This window comes from Cyprinus carpio, chromosome A2 (genome assembly GCF_018340385.1).
Source record: "Cyprinus carpio isolate SPL01 chromosome A2, ASM1834038v1, whole genome shotgun sequence".
Classification (NCBI taxonomy): Eukaryota; Metazoa; Chordata; class Actinopteri; order Cypriniformes; family Cyprinidae; genus Cyprinus; species Cyprinus carpio.
In genome coordinates this window covers 11,686,067-11,712,897 of record NC_056573.1, presented here as the reverse complement: position 1 = coordinate 11,712,897, position 26,831 = coordinate 11,686,067, and the positions used below count along the sequence as shown (strand labels likewise).

Genomic DNA, 26,831 nt, shown 5'->3' with positions numbered 1-26,831 from the left:
GGGTGTCGAGTAAAAAAGTCTGTGATCCATATGGACCAGGCCTCATGGTTCAGCATGCATATGATCCGCGAGTTAGTTGCAAAGTTTAACCATCATAGAGTGAAAGTTCATAATTTGCACATTTTTTTCTAAGTCTTACCATTCAAGCAAAAAAAGAGATGAAAGAGAACTCAATTTGGTATTCTCAAAAGTGCACACACAGAGAGACGTGTTTCAGAAAGCGCAGACACAGAAATCAGTTCACTTTCGTCTCTCTTTGTGCTTGAACAGACACATACGCACAAAATTATCTTAAAATACCTGTTTTGGCAAGTATTTTCGTTAACGCAGTTGGTTATGGTATTAAGTGAAGTGAACATAACCATAAAGAAAACAGATGTGTATCATTATAGTGATCGTGTATACTGTCTTAAAGGGACAGCAGCCTATAAATACCTGTCACTCTCTATGTCAATTTTATCAAACAACAAAACAACTTTGACAAAGCTTAATCTAGATTTAATTTATTCTGTGAACACTATGCAATGTTATTTTTTCATTTAATTATTACATTCCTGTACTTGAATACTACTATTAGACCTTATTTTATTTTTAACTTTGCTCTTTTGTATTTATCTAAGCTTGACGTGTGTGTGTGTGTGTGTGTGTGTGTGTGTGTGTGTGTGTGTGTGTGTGTGTGTGTGTGTGTGTGTGTGTGTGTGTGTGTGTGTGTGTGTGTGTGTGTGTGTGTGTGTGTGTGTGTGTGTATGTGTGTGTGTGTGTGTTTGTGTAGGGTGCCATAAATTTTGTAAAAATTTGAAAGGGTGCCTTGACTGAAAAAAGGTTGGGAAACGCTGCTATATCTTACAATATGTAATGTATTAGTTATCTAATAATGAACAAACAAATAATTGATACTGCATTTTGTTAATCTTAGTCACCATATTTCCTAAAAAAAAAAAAGAAGTCGACATAATTTCCATTTTTGTGTGAACTAACCCTTTGAGTGTCCTTAACTACTATGTACTTACATTTAAATTATTCATTTGATACGATGCAGTTATTGTGTACATACATATTTTTACATTATACTTATGTTTAAAATACCTTCCTGCAATTACATCTGTAATTAATTTCTGTAGTTACATCTGTAATTACACTGTCAATCCAACCTCTACACCTTAACCTACCCTTAAACCTAACCATACCACTAAACCTGCCCCTAACCTTACCCCATCCCACCTCAATAGCAGCAATTCATTCTGTATTGTACACTGTACTTAAAGACACCTATAATGTAAACTGGGACCAATTAAACAAAATGTACACAACTATTATAAACATGTATTTAAGTCATTTTATTATTACATTAAGTAAAATGCCAGTAAGTAAAACAAAACATATACAAACATATAAGCATTTTCTAAATATATTTTTAACTTTTCAATTTATCTAAATAAATATTATTTCTTATATTATGAACAATAAATTGATAAATTTCACGTTACTATGACTTAAGGCCTCAGAAACTGGTGTGGCACGGCTCGAATACCGCGGGCATCCGAATGACAACTAACTACTGTGAAGCCTGGAGAACGCATGACATGGCAGTGACTGGACAGGCGTCTCTTCTGCAGACTGGAAGACTGCTGGGGCAGCACACGCGTAGCTGCTCAAACCACTTCATTGTGCTTTGCATTGAGAACAGCTACATTCAGAGCCCTAAAAGGAACTAGAAAGCTGACAATTTTACAGTCAAGCAAGGCAGATGTAGGGAGCAGCAGTAGCTGGCCTGCTGGGGGAAATATCCAATCTACTCTTTTATTAGGAAGAGAGCTCCTGTGAGAAGAAGTTACAAGCCAGGGAAAATGGCACTGCAATCATGTTTCACTTCTTCTCTGAGCATGATGTAAATATGTATAAATCACCCACTGATACTGTTCAATCGACAACCCACCGACTTTTATTCAACTATTAGAATACCAAAGAATACCTCAGCCAGATATCAAGCAAGTGTAGATCCATTGTATGAATTCACCACATTACAGTGTGCTTTTTCGGATGATATTAACTCCTCCTCACGAAGACTAATATAGAGTTTCTTGTGTACAAATTCGAAACCACAACTGTTGATAGATAAAAGCTGCTTCTTTTTAATCAGATTAAATACCAATAATTAGACATCAGTATTTGGATATACCCTATTCAAACGAGGGTGCTTTGGAAGTTGTTTAAATGCACTGTATTAATAATTTCTTAAGTGTTTTTTTTAATAGGCCTAGTTTGTTTGTTTGTTTTGTTCACACCCATGAAGCTCCATTCTATGAACTTGCATTTAAACTAGCAATATGTCTAATTTGTAATGTAAAAGCACATGAAACTAAAACAAGTACATACTTTAAATGGCATTAATTTCAAAAGTTGACAGTAGCCACAACAACATTACACTGTAACTCTTCACTGTGTTTAATCTTTCTATGACATATTTAGAAAGATGACTAGAAAGTAAGTAACGGTGAAAAAGTCAAATATAAGTCAAATATAAGTATGAAACAATAATAGAGAGAATTCCCCTGTTCTTTTTTCATATTTGAATTGTGCTGAGTTAATAAATGTTTTGTTTTATAAGTGTGGCTCGTCTTTCTCTAAGTTGTCTCTAAGTTAATATTACACTATTTTATATTCTTGAAAGAAATCTCTCCTTTCAACATAAAATAATTTAAAAAGTAATTTATTCCTGTGGTGGGAAAGCTGAATTTATAACACCAACAAGCAAAATTTGAAAAATAGAAACCCTAACATCATTACACCAGTCTTTAGTGTCACATGATCCTTCAAAAATCATTCTAACATGCTGAATATGGCATGTGGAAACCCTGAAACTTTTTTTCCAGGATTCTTTGAATAATAGGAAGTTTAAAAGAACTGTAACATTTCATGCCTCTACTAAATAAAAGTATTTATTTCCTTCAAAAATAAAAACTTGCTGACCCCAAACTTTTGCTATACATTAGGTCACAAGGGGGCAGAGAGGAGACATACAAGACAGGATATGTGGTTTTAAAAACTGTAAAAACAGTTTGATTCAGAGACTATAAAGGTATAATGTGGTTAATTATTTATAGAGCTAAGCTTGGCACAAATAATGTTTTAGTGTTGTTGCTTTTTTATGTTTGTTTGATTTGTTTTTATTTATTTAGACCTATTTATTTATTTATTTACATCAAATTTTCCTCAAGTTTTTATTGCCAAGTTTTATCTAAAAAATTATGTAAACAGTTTAAACTTAGTTTTAATAACCAATCATCATTGACCCTGATTCTTTAGTATGTCATCATGTTATTGTCTGTGTTTTCTCTGTCTGCAGCACAAACTAGTTGTATTCTGAGCTGTTGGACGAATAGAAATGCCCCAACTGAAGTTTGCTGCAGTGCACTAACTGCGGATATCACCACTAATAATCAATCTCTGCCTTCAGGCTGTGTCTGGCTTGGCTTATTTCATTCTGAGGACATATATTTCTTTCATTTCTGGCCATATACATTTATGATTCAAAGCCTTTTTATTTTCTTATTATATGTCTGCCAGGGCAGTACAAAAGCTGCATATAAAGCAACATATGTATCACAAAAAGGTGCATTTACAGTGTTTAGATTGTTTAATGCTGCATAGAGGCATCGTAAATGCATTTACACAGATTATATAACTGCATGTTATATTAATGATGTAAATATATTTTATTATAAATTAACAATAATAAATATATATTATAAAATAATATAGAAAAATATATATAAATATAAATAAAATGCATTATTATTATTTATTAATACATTAACTATATAGTAAAAGATTTCTCAATACAATGCCCTGTGGAAACCAGCTAAGCAAACCATCTTAAGCTCTTCCTCAGCCTCAGCTGTTTTTATTTTTATACAAAATTACTGCCATGAGTATCTCATTACAATTAGCTTGATTGAATTATTTTGAAACCCTAATCATAAGAACTGCATCTGGAATGATCAGATACATTTCCTAACTACATTCACAGGACAGGTTTACAGTAATTTTGAGGCACAGCAGAGCCGAACTGCCCGGCTGGACTGAGACAGGGTAACGCGTGAACAATGTGGGCGGAGCATAATTCTCCGTGGTGACCAATCAGAACGCTCCCTTTCTAGAAGCAAAGACCCGACTACTTGAATGTGTGAGGAAAAAAAAAACTGACCAGTTCTAAAGAATGCTCTCTACCACGATGGACGTGGGAACATTACTTAGCCGCTCGTTACTGCTGACTTTACTCGTATTCACGGTGACCCAGGAGGCACGAGGTAAGTGCGCGGGACTGTAACACTTCGTAGTTACCCCTCTCCTATATTTCTCAAGTTTTATCCGCGCGTGTTTAATTTTTTTCTTCAGAATACTACCTAGGGGTATTCAAATATGGCGCAGGTCATAGGAAGCCGCTCTGGCATGAGTGTTTAGTGATTTTCGTGCCGTCACATCGGTCACATCCACAGCAGTTAGCACGAGTGTGCGTTTTTCGGACGGGGGAGATGGAGCGGCTCGCGCGTGCAATCGGAGCACCGCGCGAGGTTTGGATATCGCGACCCGGTATTTATTTACCATACTTCAAAGCTCCTGTTCATTTATAACAGCCTCTAGATCAAATGTTCAGTCATCTGAAACTGTTGACCATATTTGCTTTCATGAGCGAGCTTGAGCAGCAGTTAACCATCAATCAGTTCCTATTTCATGTCTGTTCCGCACGTGTTTTGACAGTTTTGCGTTCATAATATGACATTTAAAAAACTCCCTATCGACTCATTTATTAATTCCAGTGGTTTTAGGGCAAAGCCCAGACAGATTCTTTTTAATTTCCGATCCGCACGAGTGACATCAATGTCTGCATTTCGGTGCATTATGTGTTGACGAGTTATAAAGACTAACAGGAAACCTGGTTTACATGTTTCCTTGAGGTGTAACAACAGATCGGACTATTTCTGTACGTTACAAATATCACAGGCTATTCTTAACAGAGGGTACAGAACACCAGCTCGGAGATAACTAATATCTTCCATCCTTTATTTTTAGTTTAGTAAATTTAATGTGATCGAACGTCAGTGGATGCAACAGTTTGTTTGATCAGAGGCGTTTTCTCTTGTTTCACAATAGTACACGCCCACTAAATTGTTTCATCTGTCATAGGATATGACACTTAAATCATTACGTTTAAAACCTTACAGCAATGATTTTGTGTATTACAACACATCCCATTCCAATTATTTTTTTATTTTATTTTTTATTTTATTTTTTTAAATATCACGAGATAACACGACGAGGCTTGTAGTTTGTATTTTGACTGGGCGCTGCAGCGACATTCCTTTACACGCAAACAAATGCCTTTTACATCATGCTGTTATGTTTTTTACTCAAGCATCCTTTTTTAATGTTGTTTAATGCAAATTCAACACCAGAAGAAATAACAATTATTCGTACATTCAACTATCAAGTCAAAGAACAATGGGAAACATTACATTAGAATTTAAAAAGGGGGAAAATTGACCCTAAGATAGGAATTAATGTTATAGATGAAGGGAGGACAAAAAGGAAGGGTACTGTACACAAACGATGATGAATACATTAAGAAAGAATGTCAAACATGTTACATATTCTAGATGTTTTGATCTCTTTACATTTTGATATATTTATTAATTTAAAAAATCCCAAAAAGCTTAAAGTTTCATACATGCTTGTGTTACCTGTGTGATATACAGTACGTGTAGCTGTGATGTCCTTGATTCATATACATACTGTAAGAGGCAGAGAAGAAACATTCTATATTTACTCCAGCTGTTACTTCCTTTCCCAATCACTGAGCTATTTCTGATACAAAGATTTATTGTTGATTATGCAGTCTGACCCTAATAGATCAGAAAGAAAATAGTTTTATTTTGGGTTCACTGAGTTGTGTGAACTGTGGTTTTGATTCGCAAGTGTTTGTCCTTCGTCTGAATGTTTTACCTGGTTCCTTTCATTATTTAATTGATTTTTTTTTCCTTGTGCAGATTTGCACAGCTTGAAAGTCAGAACAGAGGAAATGGATCTTCTTATGTGGTAGTATCATCTGGCCCTATAAACAGCAAAATAAACAGCCGTATAAACAGCAAAATTTGAGCTTGATCTATAGAAACTGGTAAATTCTTACCAAACATATTATTATATTAATAAAATTATAATAGGGAAGTACAATATGTCGGTACTATAGTGTTTTTTGGGCAGCTGTGGCCTAATGGTTAGAGATTTGGACTTGTAACCTGAAGGTCGCAGGTTCGAGTCTCGGTGCTGGCATGAGTTGTAGGTGGGTGGGGAGTGAATGAACAGTGCTTTCTTCCAACCTCAATACCCATGACTGAAGGGCCCTTGAGCAAGGCACTGAACCCCCAGTTTCCCCCCCGGGTGCTGGATATGTAGCTGCCCACTGCTCCGGGTGTGTGTTCACGGTGTGTTCACTTCTCACTGCTGTGTGTGTGCACTTGGATGGGTTAAATGTAGAGCACCAATTCCGAGTATGGGTTACCATACTTGGCAAATGTCACGACTTTCACTTTCACTTCACTTACTGACTAATATTAGAGGCCGATTTTGAATATTTAATTGTCGTGCTAATTTCCTCTTTTTATGTTTAGATTACCAATCCAACCATCTAACATTTAGTTAATCTTTAAAAACACCCCATAATTAAATAACAGTGTTCAATGCAATCTTTAGCAAATATTAAAATGAAAATCTGTTTTTCATACATAACATTATATTGTGTTGCCTAAATTCAAGTAGCATTTAGTGTTTTCTTTAAAATTGATTTAGACAAAATAGTATAGAATTTGGAAACCCTTTAGTTAGGGGACCAATTATCAACACTATTAACTAGTCGCTTATTAGCATGCATATTACTAGCATATTAGCTGTTTATTAGTACTTATAAAGCATGTATTAATGCCTCATTCTGCATGACCAATGTACTAAATTTTTGTCTAGTAATTTATGTGTCTTGTGTAATCATCAGAAAGTATATTTTGAACCACATTATATCACACACGTCTAAAAGATTGTCTTTGTGAGAGACCTGGTTCTGAAAGCTACATTTATATCTGCTATGGAAGATTATGTTCTAACAGCATTACATTAATCAGTTTTGATTACTCAAAACCCATAGTTCAGTCTGAAACACATGGGGCCACATCGCTGTTCTATTGCTGTTCTGTTGAATCTCACTTATATTTGAGAGCAAGTGAGGTTTCTTCCTGTTTAAACATTAAAAGATACATTGATGTATCAAGTAATGAATTCAAAAACACTCCCTTTAACAAAGTCCGATCACAAGTTGTCACTTCTGAGACAACATGTATGTAAATACCAAGTGTAAATGGTGATGTCACTAGAGGTCGACCGATAGTGGATTTTACCGATACCGATAGCTAGGTTGGACCACACTGGCAGATAACCGATAGTTTTCAAAATACTGAATGAAAACTAAAATAGTGCTTTACTATAAAAAATAAATAAATAAAATACAAATAAATCAGTTCTTAAACACACTTTGTAAATGAATAAAAATATTATTATTAAATATTAATTATATATTGATCATTAAAGTTAGTTCATAGTTCATTAACTGATGTTAACAGAAGCAACTTCAAAATTTAAAAATAAATTAGTAGATGTTGAAATTAACACACGCTAACTAGATGGCCATCTTTAAACATCTACACAAAGGCCAAATCATTGAAAATACATACATATGGATATTGTATGTATGTTCTCACACTTTAATTGCAAAATAACAAAATATCGCAGTCGCACACTGGGCAAAAAGTGCAACATCACATCACATCTAGGAGATGCAGGTATCAGGAATCACACACCAAGCGCGTCGCGTTCAGTTCAGTTCAAACGGCAGTCTAAATCAGTTTATTTAATCACAAAACGAGCAAAAGTTCACTTCAAAAATGATCAAAAAGTGGCATAGATGAGTTCGAAGTTTGTTGTAGAAAAAAACAGAGCAAAACGGAAAGAAAAAGTGTGATCTATATTATAGCTCTCTATAAATGAAGCATACAGACTTTATTGGAGGCTAAGGAAGACAAACGTTTCACTAAAAAATGCACAATACATCATTAGGGATGGAACAGTTCACCAAAAAAAAAAATAACTGTACAGTTCTCCACACACGGTTTGGCACGCGCTAGGACCGCGGTTCAATTTAAATCTGGCAAAGCATCTGTAAAATGGTTTGCTATAAATAACACATAAAACAAACATGGTTCGGCCAATTTATGGTTCTCTTGATGGATGAGAATTCTGGCTTTTCACAGCGATGAAAAAAAGAAAATGTGGACAAACCATTCACTCTTGTCCAATACGAATGCAGTATGCTAGAATATGAGCAGTCATTTATGCCCTTATCACCCGGTTGCTAATAGCTCACTGGCACAGGTAAGACCTGGAGAGGACACGTTGATATCTGTTTAAACTAAACTTATGTAAGCTTTGCCAGTTTAAACATTTAAGAGCCAGAAGACACGAGCTCGCGCACACACAGTGAGAAGATTTGTGCATGCGCTCATCCGAAGCGTGCAAACCTGCGCCTCAAAACGTGTGCAAATATTAAGTTCTCTCTGAAGTATTGTGTTTAAATGGACAAATTCACAAAAAATTATGTCAAAATGCCCGTCTTGGTAAATATCCTATAGCAGACATAGCCGGCTGAACGTGCTGTATCAGTGCACTGGATCAGTGCATTCTATTAATGTGACACCACTTTCTTAATACAGGTCCTTCTCAAAAAATTAGCATATTGTGATAAAAGTTCATTATTTTCCATAATTTAATGATAAAAATTAAACTTTCATATATTTTAGATTCATTGCACACCAACTGAAATATTTCAGGTCTTTTATTGTTTTAATACTGATGATTTTGGCATACAGCTCATGAAAACCCAAAATCCTATCTCAAAAAAATTAGCATATCATGAAAAAGGTTCTCTAAACGAGCTATTAACATAATCATCTGAATAAACTAATTAACTCTAAACACCTGCAAAAGATTCCTGAGGCTTTTAAAAACTCCCAGCCTGGTTCATTACTCAAAAATCGCAATCATGGGTAAGACTGCCGACCTGACTGCTGTCCAGAAGGCCATCACTGACACCCTCAAGCGAGAGGGATAAGACACAAAAAGAAATTTCTGAACGAATAGGCTGTTCCCAGAGTGCTGTATCAAGGCACCTCAGTGGGAAGTCTGTGGGAAGGAAAAAGTGTGGCAAAAAACGCTGCACAACGAGAAGAGGTGACCGGACCCTGAGGAAGATTGTGGAGAAGGACCGATTCCAGACCTTGGGGGACCTGCGGAAGCAGTGTAGACTGAGTCTGGAGTAGAAACATCCAGAGCCACCGTGCACAGGCGTGTGCTTTTGAACCAGAAACAGCGGCAGAAGCGCCTGACCTGGGCTACAGAGAAGCAGCACTGGACTGTTGCTCAGTGGTCCAAAGTACTTTTTTTCGGATGAAAGCAAATTTTGCATGTCATTCGGAAATCAAGGTGCCAGAGTCTGGAGGAAGACTGGGGAGAAGGAAATGCCAAAATGCCTGAAGTCCAGTGTCAAGTACCCACAGTCAGTGATGGTCTGGGGTGCCATGTCAGCTGCTGGTGTTGGTCCACTGTGTTTTTATCAAGGGCAGGGTCAATGCAGCTAGCTATCAGGAGATTTTGGAGCACTTCATGCTTCCATCTGCTGAAAAGCTTTATGGAGATGAAGATTTCGTTTTTTCAGCACGACCTGGCACCTGCTCACAGTGCCAAAACCACTGGTAAATGGTTTACTGACCATGGTATTACTGTGCTCAATTGGCCTGCCAACTCTCCTGACCTGAACCCCATAGAGAATCTGTGGGATATTGTGAAGAGAAAGTTGAGAGACGCAAGACCCAACACTCTGGATGAGCTTAAGGCCGCTATCGAAGCATCCTGGGCCTCCATAACACCTCAGCAGTGCCACAGGCTGATTGCCTCCATGCCACGCCGCATTGAAGCAGTCATTTCTGCAAAAGGATTCCCGACCAAGTATTGAGTGCATAACTGAACATAATTATTTGAAGGTTGACTTTTTTGTATTAAAAACACTTTTCTTTTTATTGGTCGGATGAAATATGCTAATTTTTTGAGATAGGAATTTTGGGTTTTCATGAGATATATGCCAAAATCATCAGTATTAAAACAATAAAAGACCTGAAATATTTCAGTTGGTGTGCAATGAATCTAAAATATATGAAAGTTAAATTTTTATCATTACATTATGGAAAATAATGAACTTTTATCACAATATGCTAATTTTTGAGAAGGACCTGTATTAATCAAACAGCAACAACAAAGAAATCACTCACTGCTCTTGATTGAATAGCTTTTGTAACTTTAATAAAGATTAATCTTTAATTTATACAGTCAAATATGCAATGCTGTTTTACATTTCATTACTTTATTAAATTTCTGTGCCTAAAAACTAATGTTAGACCTACCTAAAAACTGAAAATCACTGTTTATTTTATTTGTATACTCTATTGTATTTATTTGTGCTGTTGCTTGTAGTTGGATTATTCTTATTTTCTTTCATATTTTTTTTTATTTAACAGTATAGTTTTTCCTTAAACATAGCACATACCGAACGGTACCGAAACCGTGACTCTCAAACCGTGATACAAACCGAACCATGAATAAGTTGAACCGTTCCACCCCAGTCATCCTATACATTAACAATGATCTGGGACAAATTTTATGTAATTTAATGTAAAACTGTGTAAATGGTGGCAGGATTTCTTTCGGCTGAATCAGCAAAATCTGCAACTTTTCTAACAAATGCATTAAAGTGACCAGCTGGATATAAACTAATGCAAATAGATGTTAACAATCATGACATTTAGCATTTGGGTCAGATTTGTGTGTATTTTGGTCACATTGTTTTAACCATTTGAGGTGCTGCTAATGTTCGCATCCTCAGCATTAATAACAAACACACTGCTGTTCTTTCTTCACTAATGCAGCATCTAGTCAACAAATGAATTACTTTATAATGATATGAAAACATGCACTATAGTGTAGTGTGTACACAAAATTTCGTTGTCTGTTTTAAATCTGCGTGTCTGAGGTGTCCCACTCTGTGCAGAGTGCAGTGTCACATGTCAAAACAAACAGCATTTCAAACAGTGATTTCCACCCCTAGAGACCGCTGTTGTACTGTATAATGGCAGCGGACCTTCTCAGCCACTCCAGCAATGGACGCAACCCAGAAAAAATATCGGCATGGATTTTTGCCGATAGCCGATAGTTCTGGCAGTCACCTATTGGTGCCGATTACAGAGCAAAACGGAAAGAAAAAGTGTGATCTATATTATAGCTCTCTATAAATGAAGCATACAGACTTTATTGGAGGCTAAGGAAGACAAACGTTTCACTAAAAAATGCACAATACATCATTAGGGATGGAACAGTTCACCAAAAAAAAACTAACTGTACAGTTCTCCACACACGGTTTGGCACGCGCTAGGACCGCGGTTCAATTTAAATCTGGCAAAGCATCTGTAAAATGGTTTGCTATAAATAACACATAAAACAAACAGGGTTCGGCCAATTTATGGTTCTCTTGATGGATGAGAATTCTGGCTTTTCACAGCGATGAAAAAAAAAAAATGTGGACAAACCATTCACTCTTGTCCAATACGAATGCAGTATGCTAGAATATGAGCAGTCATTTATGCCGTTATCACCCGGTTGCTAATAGCTCACTGGCACAGGTAAGACCTGGAGAGGACACGTTGATATCTGTTTAAACTAAACTTATGTAAGCTTCGCCAGTTTAAAACATTTAAGAGCCAGAAGACACGAGCTCGCGCCCACACAGTGAGAAGATTTGTGCATGTGCTCATCCGAAGCATGAATACCCGCGCCTCAAAACGCATGCAAATATTGAGCTCTATCAAGTATAGTTTAAAGTTTAAATGGACAAATTCACACAAAATTATGTCAAAATGACCTTCTTGGTAAGTATGCTATAGCAGACATAGCCGGCTGAACGTACTGTATCAGTGCACTGGATCAGTGCATTCTATTAATGTGACACCACTTTCTTAATACAGGTCCTTCTCAAAAAATTAGCATATTGTGATAAAAGTTCATTATTTTCCTTAATGTAATGATAAAAAATTAACTTTCATATATTTTAGATTCATTGCACACCAACTGAAATATTTCAGGTCTTTTATTGTTTTAATACTGATGATTTTGGCATACAGCTCATGAAAACCCAAAATTCCTATCTCAAAAAATTAGCATATCATGAAAAGGTTCTCTAAACGAGCTATTAACATAATCATCTGAATCAACTAATTAACTCTAAACACCTGCAAAAGATTCCTGAGGCTTTTAAAAACTCCCAGCCTGGTTCATTACTCAAAATCGCAATCATGGGTAAGACTGCCGACCTGACTGCTGTCCAGAAGGCCATCACTGACACCCTCAAGCGAGAGGGTAAGACACAAAAAGAAATTTCTGAACGAATAGGCTGTTCCCAGAGTGCTGTATCAAGGCACCTCAGTGGGAAGTCTGTGGGAAGGAAAAAGTGTGGCAAAAAAACGCTGCACAACGAGAAGAGGTGACCGGACCCTGAGGAAGATTGTGGAGAAGGACCGATTCCAGACCTTGGGGGACCTGCGGAAGCAGTGGACTGAGTCTGGAGTAGAAACATCCAGAGCCACCGTGCACAGGCGTGTGCTTTTGAACCAGAAACAGCGGCAGAAGCGCCTGACCTGGGCTACAGAGAAGCAGCACTGGACTGTTGCTCAGTGGTCCAAAGTACTTTTTTTCGGATGAAAGCAAATTTTGCATGTCATTCGGAAATCAAGGTGCCAGAGTCTGGAGGAAGACTGGGGAGAAGGAAATGCCAAAATGCCTGAAGTCCAGTGTCAAGTACCCACAGTCAGTGATGGTCTGGGGTGCCATGTCAGCTGCTGGTGTTGGTCCACTGTGTTTTATCAAGGGCAGGGTCAATGCAGCTAGCTATCAGGAGATTTTTGGAGCACTTCATGCTTCCATCTGCTGAAAAGCTTTATGGAGATGAAGATTTCGTTTTTCAGCACGACCTGGCACCTGCTCACAGTGCCAAAACCACTGGTAAATGGTTTTTACTGACCATGGTATTACTGTGCTCAATTGGCCTGCCAACTCTCCTGACCTGAACCCCATAGAGAATCTGTGGGATATTGTGAAGAGAAAGTTTGAGAGACACAAGACCCAACACTCTGGATGAGCTTAAGGCCGCTATCGAAGCATCCTGGGCCTCCATAACACCTCAGCAGTGCCACAGGCTGATTGCCTCCATGCCACGCCGCATTGAAGCAGTCATTTCTGCAAAAGGATTCCCGACCAAGTATTGAGTGCATAACTGAACATAATTATTTGAAGGTTGACTTTTTTTGTATTAAAAACACTTTTCTTTTATTGGTCGGATGAAATATGCTAATTTTTTGAGATAGGAATTTTGGGTTTTCATGAGATATATGCCAAAAATCATCAGTATTAAAACAATAAAAGACCTGAAATATTTCAGTTGGTGTGCAATGAATCTAAAATATATGAAAGTTAAATTTTTATCATTACATTATGGAAAATAATGAACTTTTATCACAATATGCTAATTTTTGAGTTTGAAAATAATTAATCAAACAGCAACAACAAGGAAATCACTCACTGCTCTTGACTGAATAGCTTTTGTAACTTTAATAAAGATTAATCTTTAATTTATACAGTAAAATATGCAATGCTGTTTTACATTTCATTACTTTATTAAATTTCTGTACCTAAAAACTAATGTTAGACCTACCTAAAAAAAACTGAAAATCAATGATTGTTTTATTTGTCTCTTTACTTTATTGTATTTATTTGTTCTGTTGCTTGTAGTTGGATTATTCTTATTTTCTTTCATATTTTTTTTTATTTAACAGTATAGTTTTTCCTTAAACATAGCAAATACCGAACGGTACCGAAACCGTGACTCTCAAACCGTGATACAAACCGAACCATGAATAAGTTGAACCGTTCCACCCCAGTCATCCTATACATTAACAATGATCTGGGACAAATTTTATGTAATTTAATGTAAAACTGTGTAAATGGTGGCAGGATTTCTTTCGGCTGAATCAGCAAAATCTGCAACTTTTCTAACAAATGCATTAAAGTGACCAGCTGGATATAAACTAATGCAAATAGATGTTAACAATCATGACATTTAGCATTTGGGTCAGATTTGTGTGTATTTTGGTCACATTGTTTTAACCATTTGAGGTGCTGCTAATGTTCGCATCCTCAGCATCGCGGGTCTGTATTGTCTCGCTCTAAGTATACTGTATACACAGCGTTTTGTGATCTGTTTTAAATCCGCGGGTCTGTATTGTCTCGCACTATAGTGTAGTGTGTACACAAAATTTCGTTGTCTGTTTTAAATCTGCGTGTCTGAGGTGTCCCACTCTGTGCAGAGTGCAGTGTCACATGTCAAAACAACAGCATTTCAAACAGTGATTTCCACCCCTAGAGACCGCTGTTGTACTGTATAATGGCAGCGGACCTTCTCAGCCACTCCAGCAATGGACGCAACCCAGAAAAAATATCGGCATGGATTTTTGCCGATAGCCGATAGTTCTGGCAGTCACCTATTGGTGCCGATTAATCGGCAAAACCGATACATCGGTCGACCTCTAGATGTCACTCAATTGGCCACTTGTGATCATCTCACTCAATGGGCCTCATGTGTAAAACTTTCCATAGTTTTCATCCTAAAAGTATGCATGCACAAGTGGCAGATTTTGCATGCTTGCAAATGTTTTCAAATTTATAAAAATGTACATACTGTATGCCACAACCTGCACAAAATACTCTTTATGAATCCCAGCAGGAGATTATGTACACAAGCTTTATTCCTTACTCCAAAATCCCAGAAATTACCATATAGGGAGTTTACAACAGATTTTTATGCATAATCTCATTTGCATACAATTTTAATACGCATATTGCTATCCAGACACATGATACTGTGTATTGATACAGTTGAATGTTGTGTGTGCCAATAAGATTCCTCTGCTAAAAATTCTTTTCTTAATCATTATTTTTCTTTTTTCCTGTAAAGTATCTAAATATCCTTAATACAATAGGCAAAATTAGATAGTATGTTAAGACTTGTTTTCAGAGAATATATCTTGATTAGACCTCTAAGTGATTGTTTTTACTTGTTTTAAGCTTAAACCCTACGTAACTAATGGATTTTTTTTTTTTTCATTTTATTGTTTAGATAACCACTGATTACTTGTCTTGCAGTATTAAAACGTTTTTTTAGACTTTTGAACTTTTAAAAATAAAATGTGCACAACATTCTTTTTCCTCCATATATGACTTACAAGGGTTATCATTGCGATCAGCGGTCAGTTGGAGAGTCCTCTTTTTTTCTGGGCATTGGTTTTGTGGTTTTGTCCTTGCCACCAACAGCACACCTGCTTGGGACAGAGCAGTACTTGGGCATCAGAGCCAATCACAGACTAATGGTCCGTTTGACTACCAAATGTGTCTGGCAGTGTGTGTCATTATACAGTCTGTCTTACCAGGCCAACTCTCACAAGTCAAGTGCACATCAGAGACTAGTTTTTATTTGAGTGAAAATGATTACTTTTGACGTTTTTAATGCCTTTTCAATTAGATATGTAAATTTCACGTAAAGCCTAATTTGAGCACCTAACTGCATACATTTTTATTCTAACTGTAAAGCATGTTATTCATTTTCTTCAGATTGTTACTAGACCTCCAGAGTTGCCAAATCGCTTCCACCATTAAATAAACAAAGGTGGGTCCAGAGGGTGCAGATAGCACCTGTATTTTTTACTTCTAGTGTATTTATTTATTTTTTTATAAATCCTTAGTGGGGGACATAGTGTATGCCATTTTTGGTTCCCAATTTGTGTATACACATTATTTTGGGATCAGGTCCCAGGTGCAAACAGGGCCTTTGAGGCAAGTGTGTCTGCCAGTTCTAGGACAGAATAACTTGTAGGTGCCAGGATTGGTTGCCTACAAATCAGATTCAAATGGTTTCCATTTTTTTTAAACAAGGTAGTGACTAAATATCTGTGCTTTTGAAATAAAAAAGGTCTAAAATGTGTGTAAACCTCGACTGATCATGGCACTGCATGGTTTGTGATGTTAAAGCAGAGTGAACACATTTTAGGACCATTGTAATGAGCAGTTTCTATATTTGGCTGAAGATGTGTTTGTTCTCACAGAAAACCTAACCAAAATGTGGGTCAGCACATATCTACTTATATTTTCTGAGATTCTTTTCTTAGACTGTCCAAGTCAACTCATGTCATGTCCTGCTCATTCAGTTAGACTTGACAGTTTCTTCCAAGCCCCTCCCACTGGGTTAGGAATTCTTCCTTGAGCTAAAGACACACCACAGTTAAAATCACAAGCAGAGATAAATGACTAACCTCCATGTACACTGCCACTGATGGCCAGATATGAACCTTTGCTGAGAGAAACCATAGAGAGCCGAGGTGGTTTGAGGTTTACAGAGAGATTTGTGCATGCCTGAGCATATTCTGTCATGTGGAAATAGCAGAGGGTCAACGTGAATGTTTACAGAGCAGGTTATTGACTCGTACCATGCTTCAGAAAATAAACTGAAACTGAATACCCAGAAAATGTTTCTGTCAACAAATTAACATCCAATGATTGTTCTTCCATTCAGACAGTAAACATGCCTATACAGACTGGGGTTGCATTGATTGGTGGTCTCAAAAGCCACTTGACAAGAAAAGCAAGAATTTGGCTAGGATGTATTCCAGACTTCTATATAGTATTTTTTTTCTTTTGTCCATTATATAATCACATTTCTCTCATCATTATTTGTTTTGGTCATGTGATTGAGGATTGAGTGTCCGTTTGTTGTGGTGATCTGGATTAAGTTGGTGGCATTGTGCTGCTGGTCACAGTGTCTTTTTGACAGTGACTCACAGTAGCCGTCTGATTTGGACATCCTAGCCTTCGTAAGTGTAACTTCAAACAAACCAGCCAACTAAGTATGACACCACACCCCACACCAAACAAAATAAACGCACGACTAAGGTTATGTTATGCATACACAGACAGAAAGCATTAAAAAACCCTCCCTCCAATACTACAAAGTAGGGCTGGGTGATATGGCCAAAAAAATTTATCATGATAATTTTTTTCATATCAGTCAATATCGATAATTATCACGAAAAATGTCAAATCCTTATTTCTTTTAAGTTTAAAGCCAGATTTTTGCTCCAAAGTGAAAGTTGTAGAAACCAGAACATTAATTTTCCTTAAGAAAATAAATATCTAAATAGAACAATTAATTTCTTAGTTTCTGTGTGTTCTAATGCAAATCAAGAAACAGACGTGGGTTGCCTGATAATATTAATTTATTCTGACCAAGGTTTTTATATATATATATATATATATATATTATATATATATAATATATAATTAAGCATTGGTCTCTCATAGTAGCATTCATTTAAATCATGATAAACACAGTTAAAACCACACATACCGTATAGCAGCTCAATACCATGGTACAAATATACTTAAATGTTTTTTAGGTAGCCTATTTGTATGAAAAACAGTAGTCTAAAAACTAGAGCCCGACCGATATGGATTTTTGGGGGCCGATGCCGATGCCGATATTAACTCGAAAAGAGCCGGATTTATAAGCCCGATATTTTGATTTTGAAATAAACTAGGATATTAGACCCATTTCCTATAAACTACACTTACCACAACAGTCAATAGCAAAATATCTACCTGTTCTATTTATGTGGGCTGTATAAACCATTTTCAGAAGGGATTATGTTAAAAAAAAAAGCCTTAGATTACAGTCTCAATGACTAAACAATTGACATCAAAAATATATATTTTTTTAATGATCAAAAGAACACTGCATTAGAGGAAGCAAAGAGTCCCCCACACTTTGCTGCTACAAGCGTTCACCTTTTTCAGCCCATCCTGTAGGGCAGAAAAGAGAGACAGAGAAAGAATAAGCATGGTATTAATAATATCACCATGTATCATTACGTCAGTCATCATTAGAATTTTAATAATAATAAACAGGGATCCTCCTACATAGGCAAAAACTGAGAAATATAGAGAAATATATATATATATATTTTTTTTATTTGTCAAGCAATAGGTATTACCTTTTACCCTTACTTATATTTAACTATATTATTACAACATTTTCTGTTATGTCTGTAAAGCTGCTTCTTTGAAACAATCTGTAAAAAGAAGAAAAAAAGCACTTGTTCAGCTCACATTTATTTACATGTCCCTATGGTTAATCATTTCTGACGCAACCCTACTGTAGTTTACTGTAAACTACACTATATTTGCTCTCACAGACACATTCACAAAGGACCCGTATATCTTTCCTCTTCTCTTTGTGCCGTCTGAATCAAAAACATCGTCATGCGCTGGCGAACGTAAAAGTTAGCCTACTGTGTTACCGGGAAGATTACGGAATCAATTCGAAGTTGAATGGTTAACGTTAGTGTCATGAACACACACCACTTTCAATTTTGAGAAGAACCACCTTCAAACAAGTTAATAGCAAGCATTTAAAGGGGCCTGCTAAAAAGAAGCTATGTTAGCGTTAGAAATAAACGTAACAGTGGTTGTTTTTTTTCGAGGCAACGATTGTACATAACTTCCTAGTCACTGACTACACGCGGCCCCGCCATGCCACAGTTACGCGGTCATCATTATGTGGAAACACTGCAGATTATTTAGATAAGTTAAACGCTGACCTGTATAGTTTGACCTCTTATTAACGTTCGCGCTCTTCCCATGATAAACATGGTATAGCTTTGTGGCTAATCTAAATATAGCAATGCATTAGCGGCTGTAAGTGATGTTACAGAATATTTAGACAAGTGATAATGATAGGACCGTAGCTAGAACTACCCCACTGTTTTTATATACAGTGTATGAACTAAATCTACAATCATTTCACATGACGAACGACAGACCCTCACCGTCAAAAGAGATACATCTCCATGGCTCGGCTGATAGCTTTCTTCTGTAGTGGGATGTTTCTGGCGCTGTTGTCAACTGGGGAGTTGCAGAGCTCCCTCTGGGTGGGCAAAAACTATGCAACAACTCCTAAACATGAGCGACGCATGAGACTCTGTTTCTCATGTTTCATCGGCCGTTATAAACGCCCCCCCCCCCGATGCCGATTTTAATATGCAATTAGCTCATATCGGCCGATAATATCGGCCGGCCGATATATCGGTCGGGCTCTACTAAAAACGTTAATTATAAATGCACACATGCTATAGCTTAATCACAAATACATACTATAATTATAATTATTCCTGTATTAAAATTCAGTGTGAATATCCCAAATATCTGCCACAATACCTTGGTGCAGTGAGTAGTAAATCCATGGTAAATGATGGCAATGTGTAGATTGAAAAGCCTTCTGACTGTCATGTTGCACAGTGTTTCTCCTGTTTGGCTTTAAACTAGTTTAAATCACTGAGTCATTTGTGTTCATCGTTGAATTCAAGCACTGGATCTCACAGCGCTGCTTAATGCTCGTGTGACCGAGAAAATGCATCTGCTCTAGTGAGCTCGCGCTGCGCAAACTTTGATCCGAGTGGATAAACAGTCCGTATGGCATGCTTCAAATGAGTTGTGCTGTTTCGTTCTGCTTTTGCCGCATAAACATATCGAACATTTATCGAACTCTTCATATCGTTTTATCGAGGAAAATTATATTTCAATAATTATCATTATCGAATTATTGGCCAGCCCTACTACAAAGCAAAAAAAAAAAAAAAAAAAAAAAAAAATTTCAACCCTTTAAGAATCTCAATTACCTCACATAACAAAAAAAAGCAAAGCATATGTGAGTTTTAATAAATTTTTAATAGAATATTTAATGGAATTTTCTGCAGTCGTTACTTCAGTCTTCAATGTCACACAATTCTTCAGACACACAGATGCTTAAAATTTTTGTGGAAACCAGAGGTGGAAAGTAACGAATTACATTTACTCGCGTTACTGTAATTGAGTAGCTTTTTTGTGTACTTCTACTTTTTTTAAGTAATTTTTAAAATCTTGTATTTTTACTTTTACTTAAGTATATATTATGTTTGAAGTATTGTACTTCGCTACATTTTAAAATACATTAATTACTGAGTAAAAAAAAAACAACAAAAAAAATCGCTCCCTGTAAACTACTGCAGTAAATAATGGGCAGGAGAGCAAACTGGCGCTAAAATTCACAAGAAAAGATGCCAGACGGACAAAACAGGCGTTAGTGGGCAGACACCGCTGGAAAACGAAACCCCGTCCGATTTCTGAAGTTGAACTCGAAGGGGAACTGACAGTGAACCCCTGGCCATATTATGCTTATTGTGCCAGTTTGTAAGCTGTGCCTTGCCTAGGGAGACCAAACTAGCCAGCTTATAAATCTAGACCAAGACAAGACATCAACCCTTCGCAAGCCTGTAGAGGTAAGCTAAATAACTGCATCGTTGGCATTGGTGGTTTTTAAATGAAGCTTGGACATTTTAGTAAGAGGTTTTGCACAAATTAGCCAAAAAAAGACAGTGGTGCGAGTGGCGTCTTGATATTATAATACGCTGCGATAATATCATAAATTGTTTAATGATTGTGCGCGCGCATGCATTCATAGTGCGTTTCTTTCCACTGTGTGATTCAGTCTGTTAGAAATGCATTTAGAATGATCACAACAAATTGAAGATATAGGGGCAGGAAATTTAACATATTTATATCATTTCATATAGTAAAATCAAAATCACAAAGAATGCCGTCTTTTCCTCCAAAAATTATCATGAGTATATATATATATATACAACAGGTCAGTAAACAAGTTAATTAAGAGACTTGTGTTTTAGACACCATATTACCATGTTTGTTGGTCTATTTCTACAACAACACCATAGCACAGTTTTGTCTCTGAGCAACATGACAGTGTTTCGTTCCTGAATAAATCAATGGTTTAAATCAGTGGTTCCCAAAGTGGGGTGCGCGCACCCCTAGTGGTGCGCAGACTGACCACCGGGGGTGCGCCAGACAGGACTGACCACGGGGGGGGTTGCGCCAGAGAATGTTTGTAATGGCGGGGGGAGAGAAAAAGATGGAAAAAAAGATGTCTCTTTATTATTTTGACGTACCTTTTAACTGACGGGTAAAATTCACATGCGAAAGTTTATTAAGAAATAAAAATTTCACATTACAAGCTAAATAAATCAATTACTCATGATTTAATTTCATTGTACAAGCACGTCTGTGTCACAATAGCCCCGCCTCTGTTCATATTAGGCGCTAACTGATAATTCGTTCATTTATTTTGTTCACTTACTACACATTCATCAAAATGGAACATGGTTAAAAACGGGCACTTTAAAGAACTCAAGGGCCAGGAATGAGGCACCATCTACCCCCATCGGCCTCTTGTGTGGAGATGTGGAGTTGCACGACCACGGCCGTGACTATATGAAACAACCCGATCCAAACAGACTCCAGATGGAGATGAAGGAGTGAACGGATGGAAGAACTGGCGGGAACAGAAAACCTAACAGCGATGTATTGGTCAAAGAGAAAATAGGCCTGCATGCCAGAGGGAGGAAATGAAAATGTCAAGTAAGAAACGCAAATACCAGTGACAGTTACATTGCTTTTCGGTTTTACATGGATTGGTGATGCAGAAAGTCCAAAACCCGCAATTGTGTAGTCTGTGGTGAAGTTTTAGCTAATAGCAGTCTCAAGCCCTCATATATGGTCCGGCACTTACAAACAAGACATAGTCAATTACAAGACATGCCCGTGCAAGTTTTTTCCAAGGAAAATTGGCAGAACTTGCAGAAGAAGAAAAAAAATTATCCACTCCCATTCAGGCTTAGGGACTTCCAAAAAAATGCACAGAAAGCTTCATATCTGGCGAGTACCACATAGCTAAAAAAAGGTATGCCCCCACACAATTGGAGAAAATCTCTGCTTACCTGTTGCCAAAGACATGGTAAAACGTATGCTCGGGGAGAAAGCAGCAAAGACGCTGGACAAAATCCCTCTCTCTGACAATACTGTTTTGCTCGTCGCATTGATTCGATATCTAATGACATCTTCAACCAGCTAATAAGCAGAATAAAAAACAGTGAATTCTTCTCACTGCAAATCGAGTGAGTTTACTGACGTTGCGAATCTAGCTAATCTTCTTGTGTAATGTCCGTTATTTATTTGAAAACACAGTTTCATGAAGATTTTTTGTTTTTGCCGTCCCCTTTCACACATTCAACAGGGGAAGATATTTTTAATTGATGGATAGCTTTTTCCGAGTACACGAAGTTGACTGGGCGCGCTGCGTTGGAATTTGTACAGACGGTGCGAAAGCAATGACGGGGAGGCACAAAAGGAGCAGTGGCTCTCATCCGAAAAAATTGCACCAGCAGTTTCCTGGGTCCACTGCAGCATCCACCGGGAAGCCCTAGCGACGAAAAAAATGCCAGTGTGAACTTTTGACCTGTACTTCATGACGTCGTAAAAATCGTCAACTTTCTCAAGGCTCGTCCGTTAAATTTGCGTATTTTTCGCACTATATGCAACGAAATGGGCAGCGAGCATGAAACACTTCTACTGCACACAGAAGTTCGTTGGTTATCGCCGTTCGTGGGAAAGGTTTTAGCAAGGATTTTTGAGCTTCAGATGTGAAGTTGAGGAATTTTTTGTTCACCACCCGTTTCACTTGTCTTCATGCTTGCAAGACGACATCTGGCTTCAGAGGCTGGCATACCTGGCAGACATATTTTCTACTCTAAATGAACTTAATTTAAGTCTCTGCAGGGTCTTAGTACCACCGTTTTCAACACCCAGGACAAAGTTGAAGCACTTATTAAAAAGCTTGTTTTCTGGGCCAAACTGGATAAATACAAACTCCAGCGAAGTGCTTTCCTCTTTTATCTGAATTTTTGCACATCCCGGGAATCTGGCTAAGTGATTGTGTCAAAGGCCTCATAATTGAACATCTCAACCAGCTCAGCCAAAATCTGCGGATTTATTTCCCCCCTATGGACCAATCTCAGACATGGATTCGGAATCCTTTTGATGTTACTCCTCCAATCCCACATCTCTCATTTCAAGAGCAAGAAAAGTTATTGGAGTTATCATCTGATGGGAGACACAACATGCTTTTTAAAAATAAGTCACTGGTGGATTTCTGGGCTTCAGCAATGGTGGAGTATCCAGGATTGTCAAAGCAAGCACTTAAAGTGTTGATGCCCTTTGCAAACCACATACTTATGCGAAGGCAGGCTTTTCTCTCGCACTGACATTGTTGAAAACAAAAACACTCGACAAAGACCTAGATGCCGAGAATGATTTGAGAGGTAAACTGTCATCCATTACTCCGAATTTTGATGATCTGTGTGCAAACATGCAGGCCCATCCATCTCACTAAAAAAAGGTAGTAATCTTTTGTATTATAACAGATTTTTTATGTTTTCTAAAATCTACAGTGAATATTTGTATTAGTTATTGCAAATAAAAATGTGAAGTTTAAACAAAAACTGTCATCCATTACCCCGAATTTTGATGATCTGTGTGCAAACCATGCAGGCCCATCCATCTCACTAAAAAAGGTAGTAATCTTTTGTGTTTTATAACAGATTTTTTTATGTTTTCTAATCTACAGTGAATATTTGTATTTAGTTATTGCAATTAAAAACGTGAAGTTTAACCAGAGTATTTGTATTTAGTTGTTGCAATTAAAAATGTGAAGTTTAACCAGAGTAAAGTGTTGGGGGGTGCTTGACAGGTGTCAAACACTAGAAAGGGGTGCATGCTGCAAAAAGTTTGGGAACCACTGGTTTAAATGATTCGGTTCAATCGCAATGACTCACTTATTAACAGTGACTTGCTGACACCTACTGGCCATTTTAATTTCACATTTAAAGGGGTCATGAAATGAGAAACCAAATTTGCCTTGATCTTTTGGAATATAAGAGGTCTTTGTACCATTAAAAACGTCCTGCAAGTTTCATAGCTTAAGACGTCCTCCCCATTATAAACGAGCCATTTATTTAATCAAGCTCTAAATACAGCTCGTTTCTGGATCCATGGTAAGAAGTGACGTCACGGTGCGAAGTGGCGTTCCAACCATTTGCATATGACCGCCTCCAGCACAAGACAACTACGCTCATTTCGTATCGTTGTCGCGCCGCGCGCCTCACAGTGTTCAGTCGACAGACAGAGAGTGGGTCTGTGTACAGGAAAATTACAATGCCACGCAGTATGGCGTTATTTCCCTGTCAAATGTTGATGAGCGCATTATTGTAGCGCGAAAGTACATTAATATAATGTGCGAGCGCGAATCTCTCTGCTCGCGCGCGGTGAACTGGGCGCGCGCTCTCAGATACACGTTGCTCTTGTAAGAATTTTCTCTGGGCTCGTCAGAGAGTATGCCTGCAACTTAAACCCTGTTCAGTGCAATCGCGAATCTCTCCTCTTCGCTTAAAGTAAGCGTGTAGTGTGCTTAGACTGTGTCCCCGTGCGTTCACGCATGGCAAGTACTCTTCTCTTCGAATTCTTCTCTTTGCTCTTGGCATAACGCTGGTCAAACGGCAAACAACCAATCAGAAATAGGCTTCAACGACTGACCAATGAAAACGCGACATCGTACATGGAATCACCCGCTACTAAACAGTTACGCTCAATCCGCAAATGTTCTGGGCTGGGGGGGGTTAATATACTGATCCATAGGCACTGTCGTTAGCCAATCATAACAGTGGGCGTTAACACTGAACTCTTAAAGGGGAAATAACCCAAAAACAGACTGTTTGAATCAAAGGATGAGAAACACAGGAGGGAAAATGTCATCATTCACTACATTTTAAAAGTTTTTTTTTTTTTGAAAAAACTATAGTAATACTATAATTGCACCTAGGGGACCATTAATAATAAATAAAAAAAACCATGTCATGACCCCTTTAAAGTAGTATCTTTTGATTTTTTTTAAATAACTCATTCTTATAATTTCAAATGAGTATTCAACATTTTATGTCTTGTAATATCAAAACATTATTCATGCATGTGTAAACTGCAGGTTAAATGCATTCTTCTTTTCCTGTCCTGCATTAAAACAGTGTGTAAAATACATCTAAATGCCACTTCCGATGAAGCTCTGCATTTCCTCTGCATTGAAAAGATGAGTTTGTTGATACTGATTGCCTGGTAACAGCCCCAAAATCTATTTTATTCTAAAATAACTGATTCCTTTAATTAAAAAACAACTGTTTGAAATTAACAGGCCTATCCCAGGGGTGTCAAACTCGTTCTGGAGAGTTTTTTTTTTTTTTTAAGTTCGAACCCTGCTCCAGCACAGTATCATGTAGTTTTCAAATAAGCCTAAAAGATTAGATTTAGCTGGATCAGGTGTGTTTAATTAGGGTTATATCTAAACTGTGCAGAACTGTGGCCCTCCCCGGAACTGGGTTTGACACCCTTGGCATGTCCCATTTTTGCCTCCCTCCCACTGTTAAAATGTAACTAAGTAATTTTTACTCTGAGTAAATTTTAAATAAGCTACTTTTTACTTTTACTTGAGTAGATTTTTAGACTGGTACTTTTACTTGTACTGAAGTAAAATTTCATTAATGTAATGGTACTTTTACTTGAGTAGAATATTTTTGTACTCTTTCCACCTCTGACACTTTTTCAAGATTCTTTGATGAATAGAAAGTTCAAAAACAGCATTTATTTGAAATATAAAAACATTATAAAATTATAAACTACAACACTATAACATTTTAACATCTTAATAGTTTTTGTTGTTGTTGTTGTTTTTCCAAAACAAATCTTACTGATGCACTTCTTACTGAATATTACTTATCTTACTGAAGCGCTTTTGAACGACAACAGTGTTTGTAAGTGTTTGTCAGCTGAGTTACCATTATCGTGGTGATCTGTATACTGTCTGATTCAGATCTGCATGTCTATGTTTTGTTTTGTCTGCCATCCTCTGTATTTCCTGTGCTATTAAAAGAATCTGATCTTTCCTTTCCAGTCATTCAAAACAAAAACATGCTTGAATTTAGTGTTAAGTTGGCTACTGATGGAAATGCCAGCTCACTCAGTTATTACTCATTACATTGGCAAGGCTGTGGTTTAGTCTGTGCTGTCTGGACACACCCACTTCCTTTTTTTCTAGCCTGAAGAATTTTCAGTTTCATCACAATGAGTGAGGAGACACCCCGCCATAACATGAGCTCTTCATCTTGTGCTGTCTTTTAGCACATATGAAAAATCATCAATGTTGATCCATGAACAAACCGAAGCTGAAGTGGAAGTAGGGCAGACATAAGATATTACAAATATAAAACATTACAGATAATATATAATAAATTACATACATGTGTTAATAGACAAATTTTACCATGCTTTACAAGCACTGCTGGAGTACGTTGAGGTGAGGGTGTGTGAGGGTGCTTTATGGGTGGAGGCTCTGCGTGAGTAATGGGGTTTTTAAAGGTAACTGAAAGCAATGGGTTCAGCAATGTGCTGCAACTACAGTTGCTAAGCGACAGAAGTAATTGATTCATTTTTTCTGTGGTAGCATCGTAAGTACGGAGATGGACAAAAAGTGATTTAATGTCATGGGCTTTCTATCAGAAAACAGATTAACAATGTAAACCTAAACCAATCCTTTATAG

At 37.3% G+C, this 26,831-nt stretch overlaps 2 protein-coding genes across 6 annotated transcripts in view; both read left to right on the top strand.

Annotated features, from left to right (window-relative positions):
• The window catches only part of LOC109100544 (collagen alpha-1(XVIII) chain-like), a 35,963-nt gene extending 33,356 nt beyond the window's left edge, over positions 1-2,607 (top strand). For 3 of the 4 annotated variants that reach the window (XM_042773064.1, XM_042773060.1, XM_042773051.1), the window contains one exon: positions 1,499-2,607. In XM_042773064.1, the coding sequence (XP_042628998.1) occupies positions 1,499-1,715 (217 nt within the window). In that variant the 3' untranslated portion in view covers positions 1,716-2,607. The remainder of the gene's footprint in view (positions 1-1,498) is intronic. The other variant, XR_006162022.1, reaches the window with a different exon arrangement.
• Positions 2,608-3,846: 1,239 nt separating this feature from the next.
• LOC109098212 (TGF-beta receptor type-1-like) overlaps positions 3,847-26,831 on the top strand; it is a 56,425-nt gene continuing 33,440 nt past the window's right edge. For both annotated transcript variants that reach the window (XR_006162020.1, XM_042773037.1), the window contains exon 1: positions 3,847-4,310. Coding sequence is in view for 1 of the 2 variants with exons in the window: in XM_042773037.1 (XP_042628971.1) it covers positions 4,220-4,310 (91 nt within the window). In the remaining variant the exon portion in view is untranslated. The remainder of the gene's footprint in view (positions 4,311-26,831) is intronic.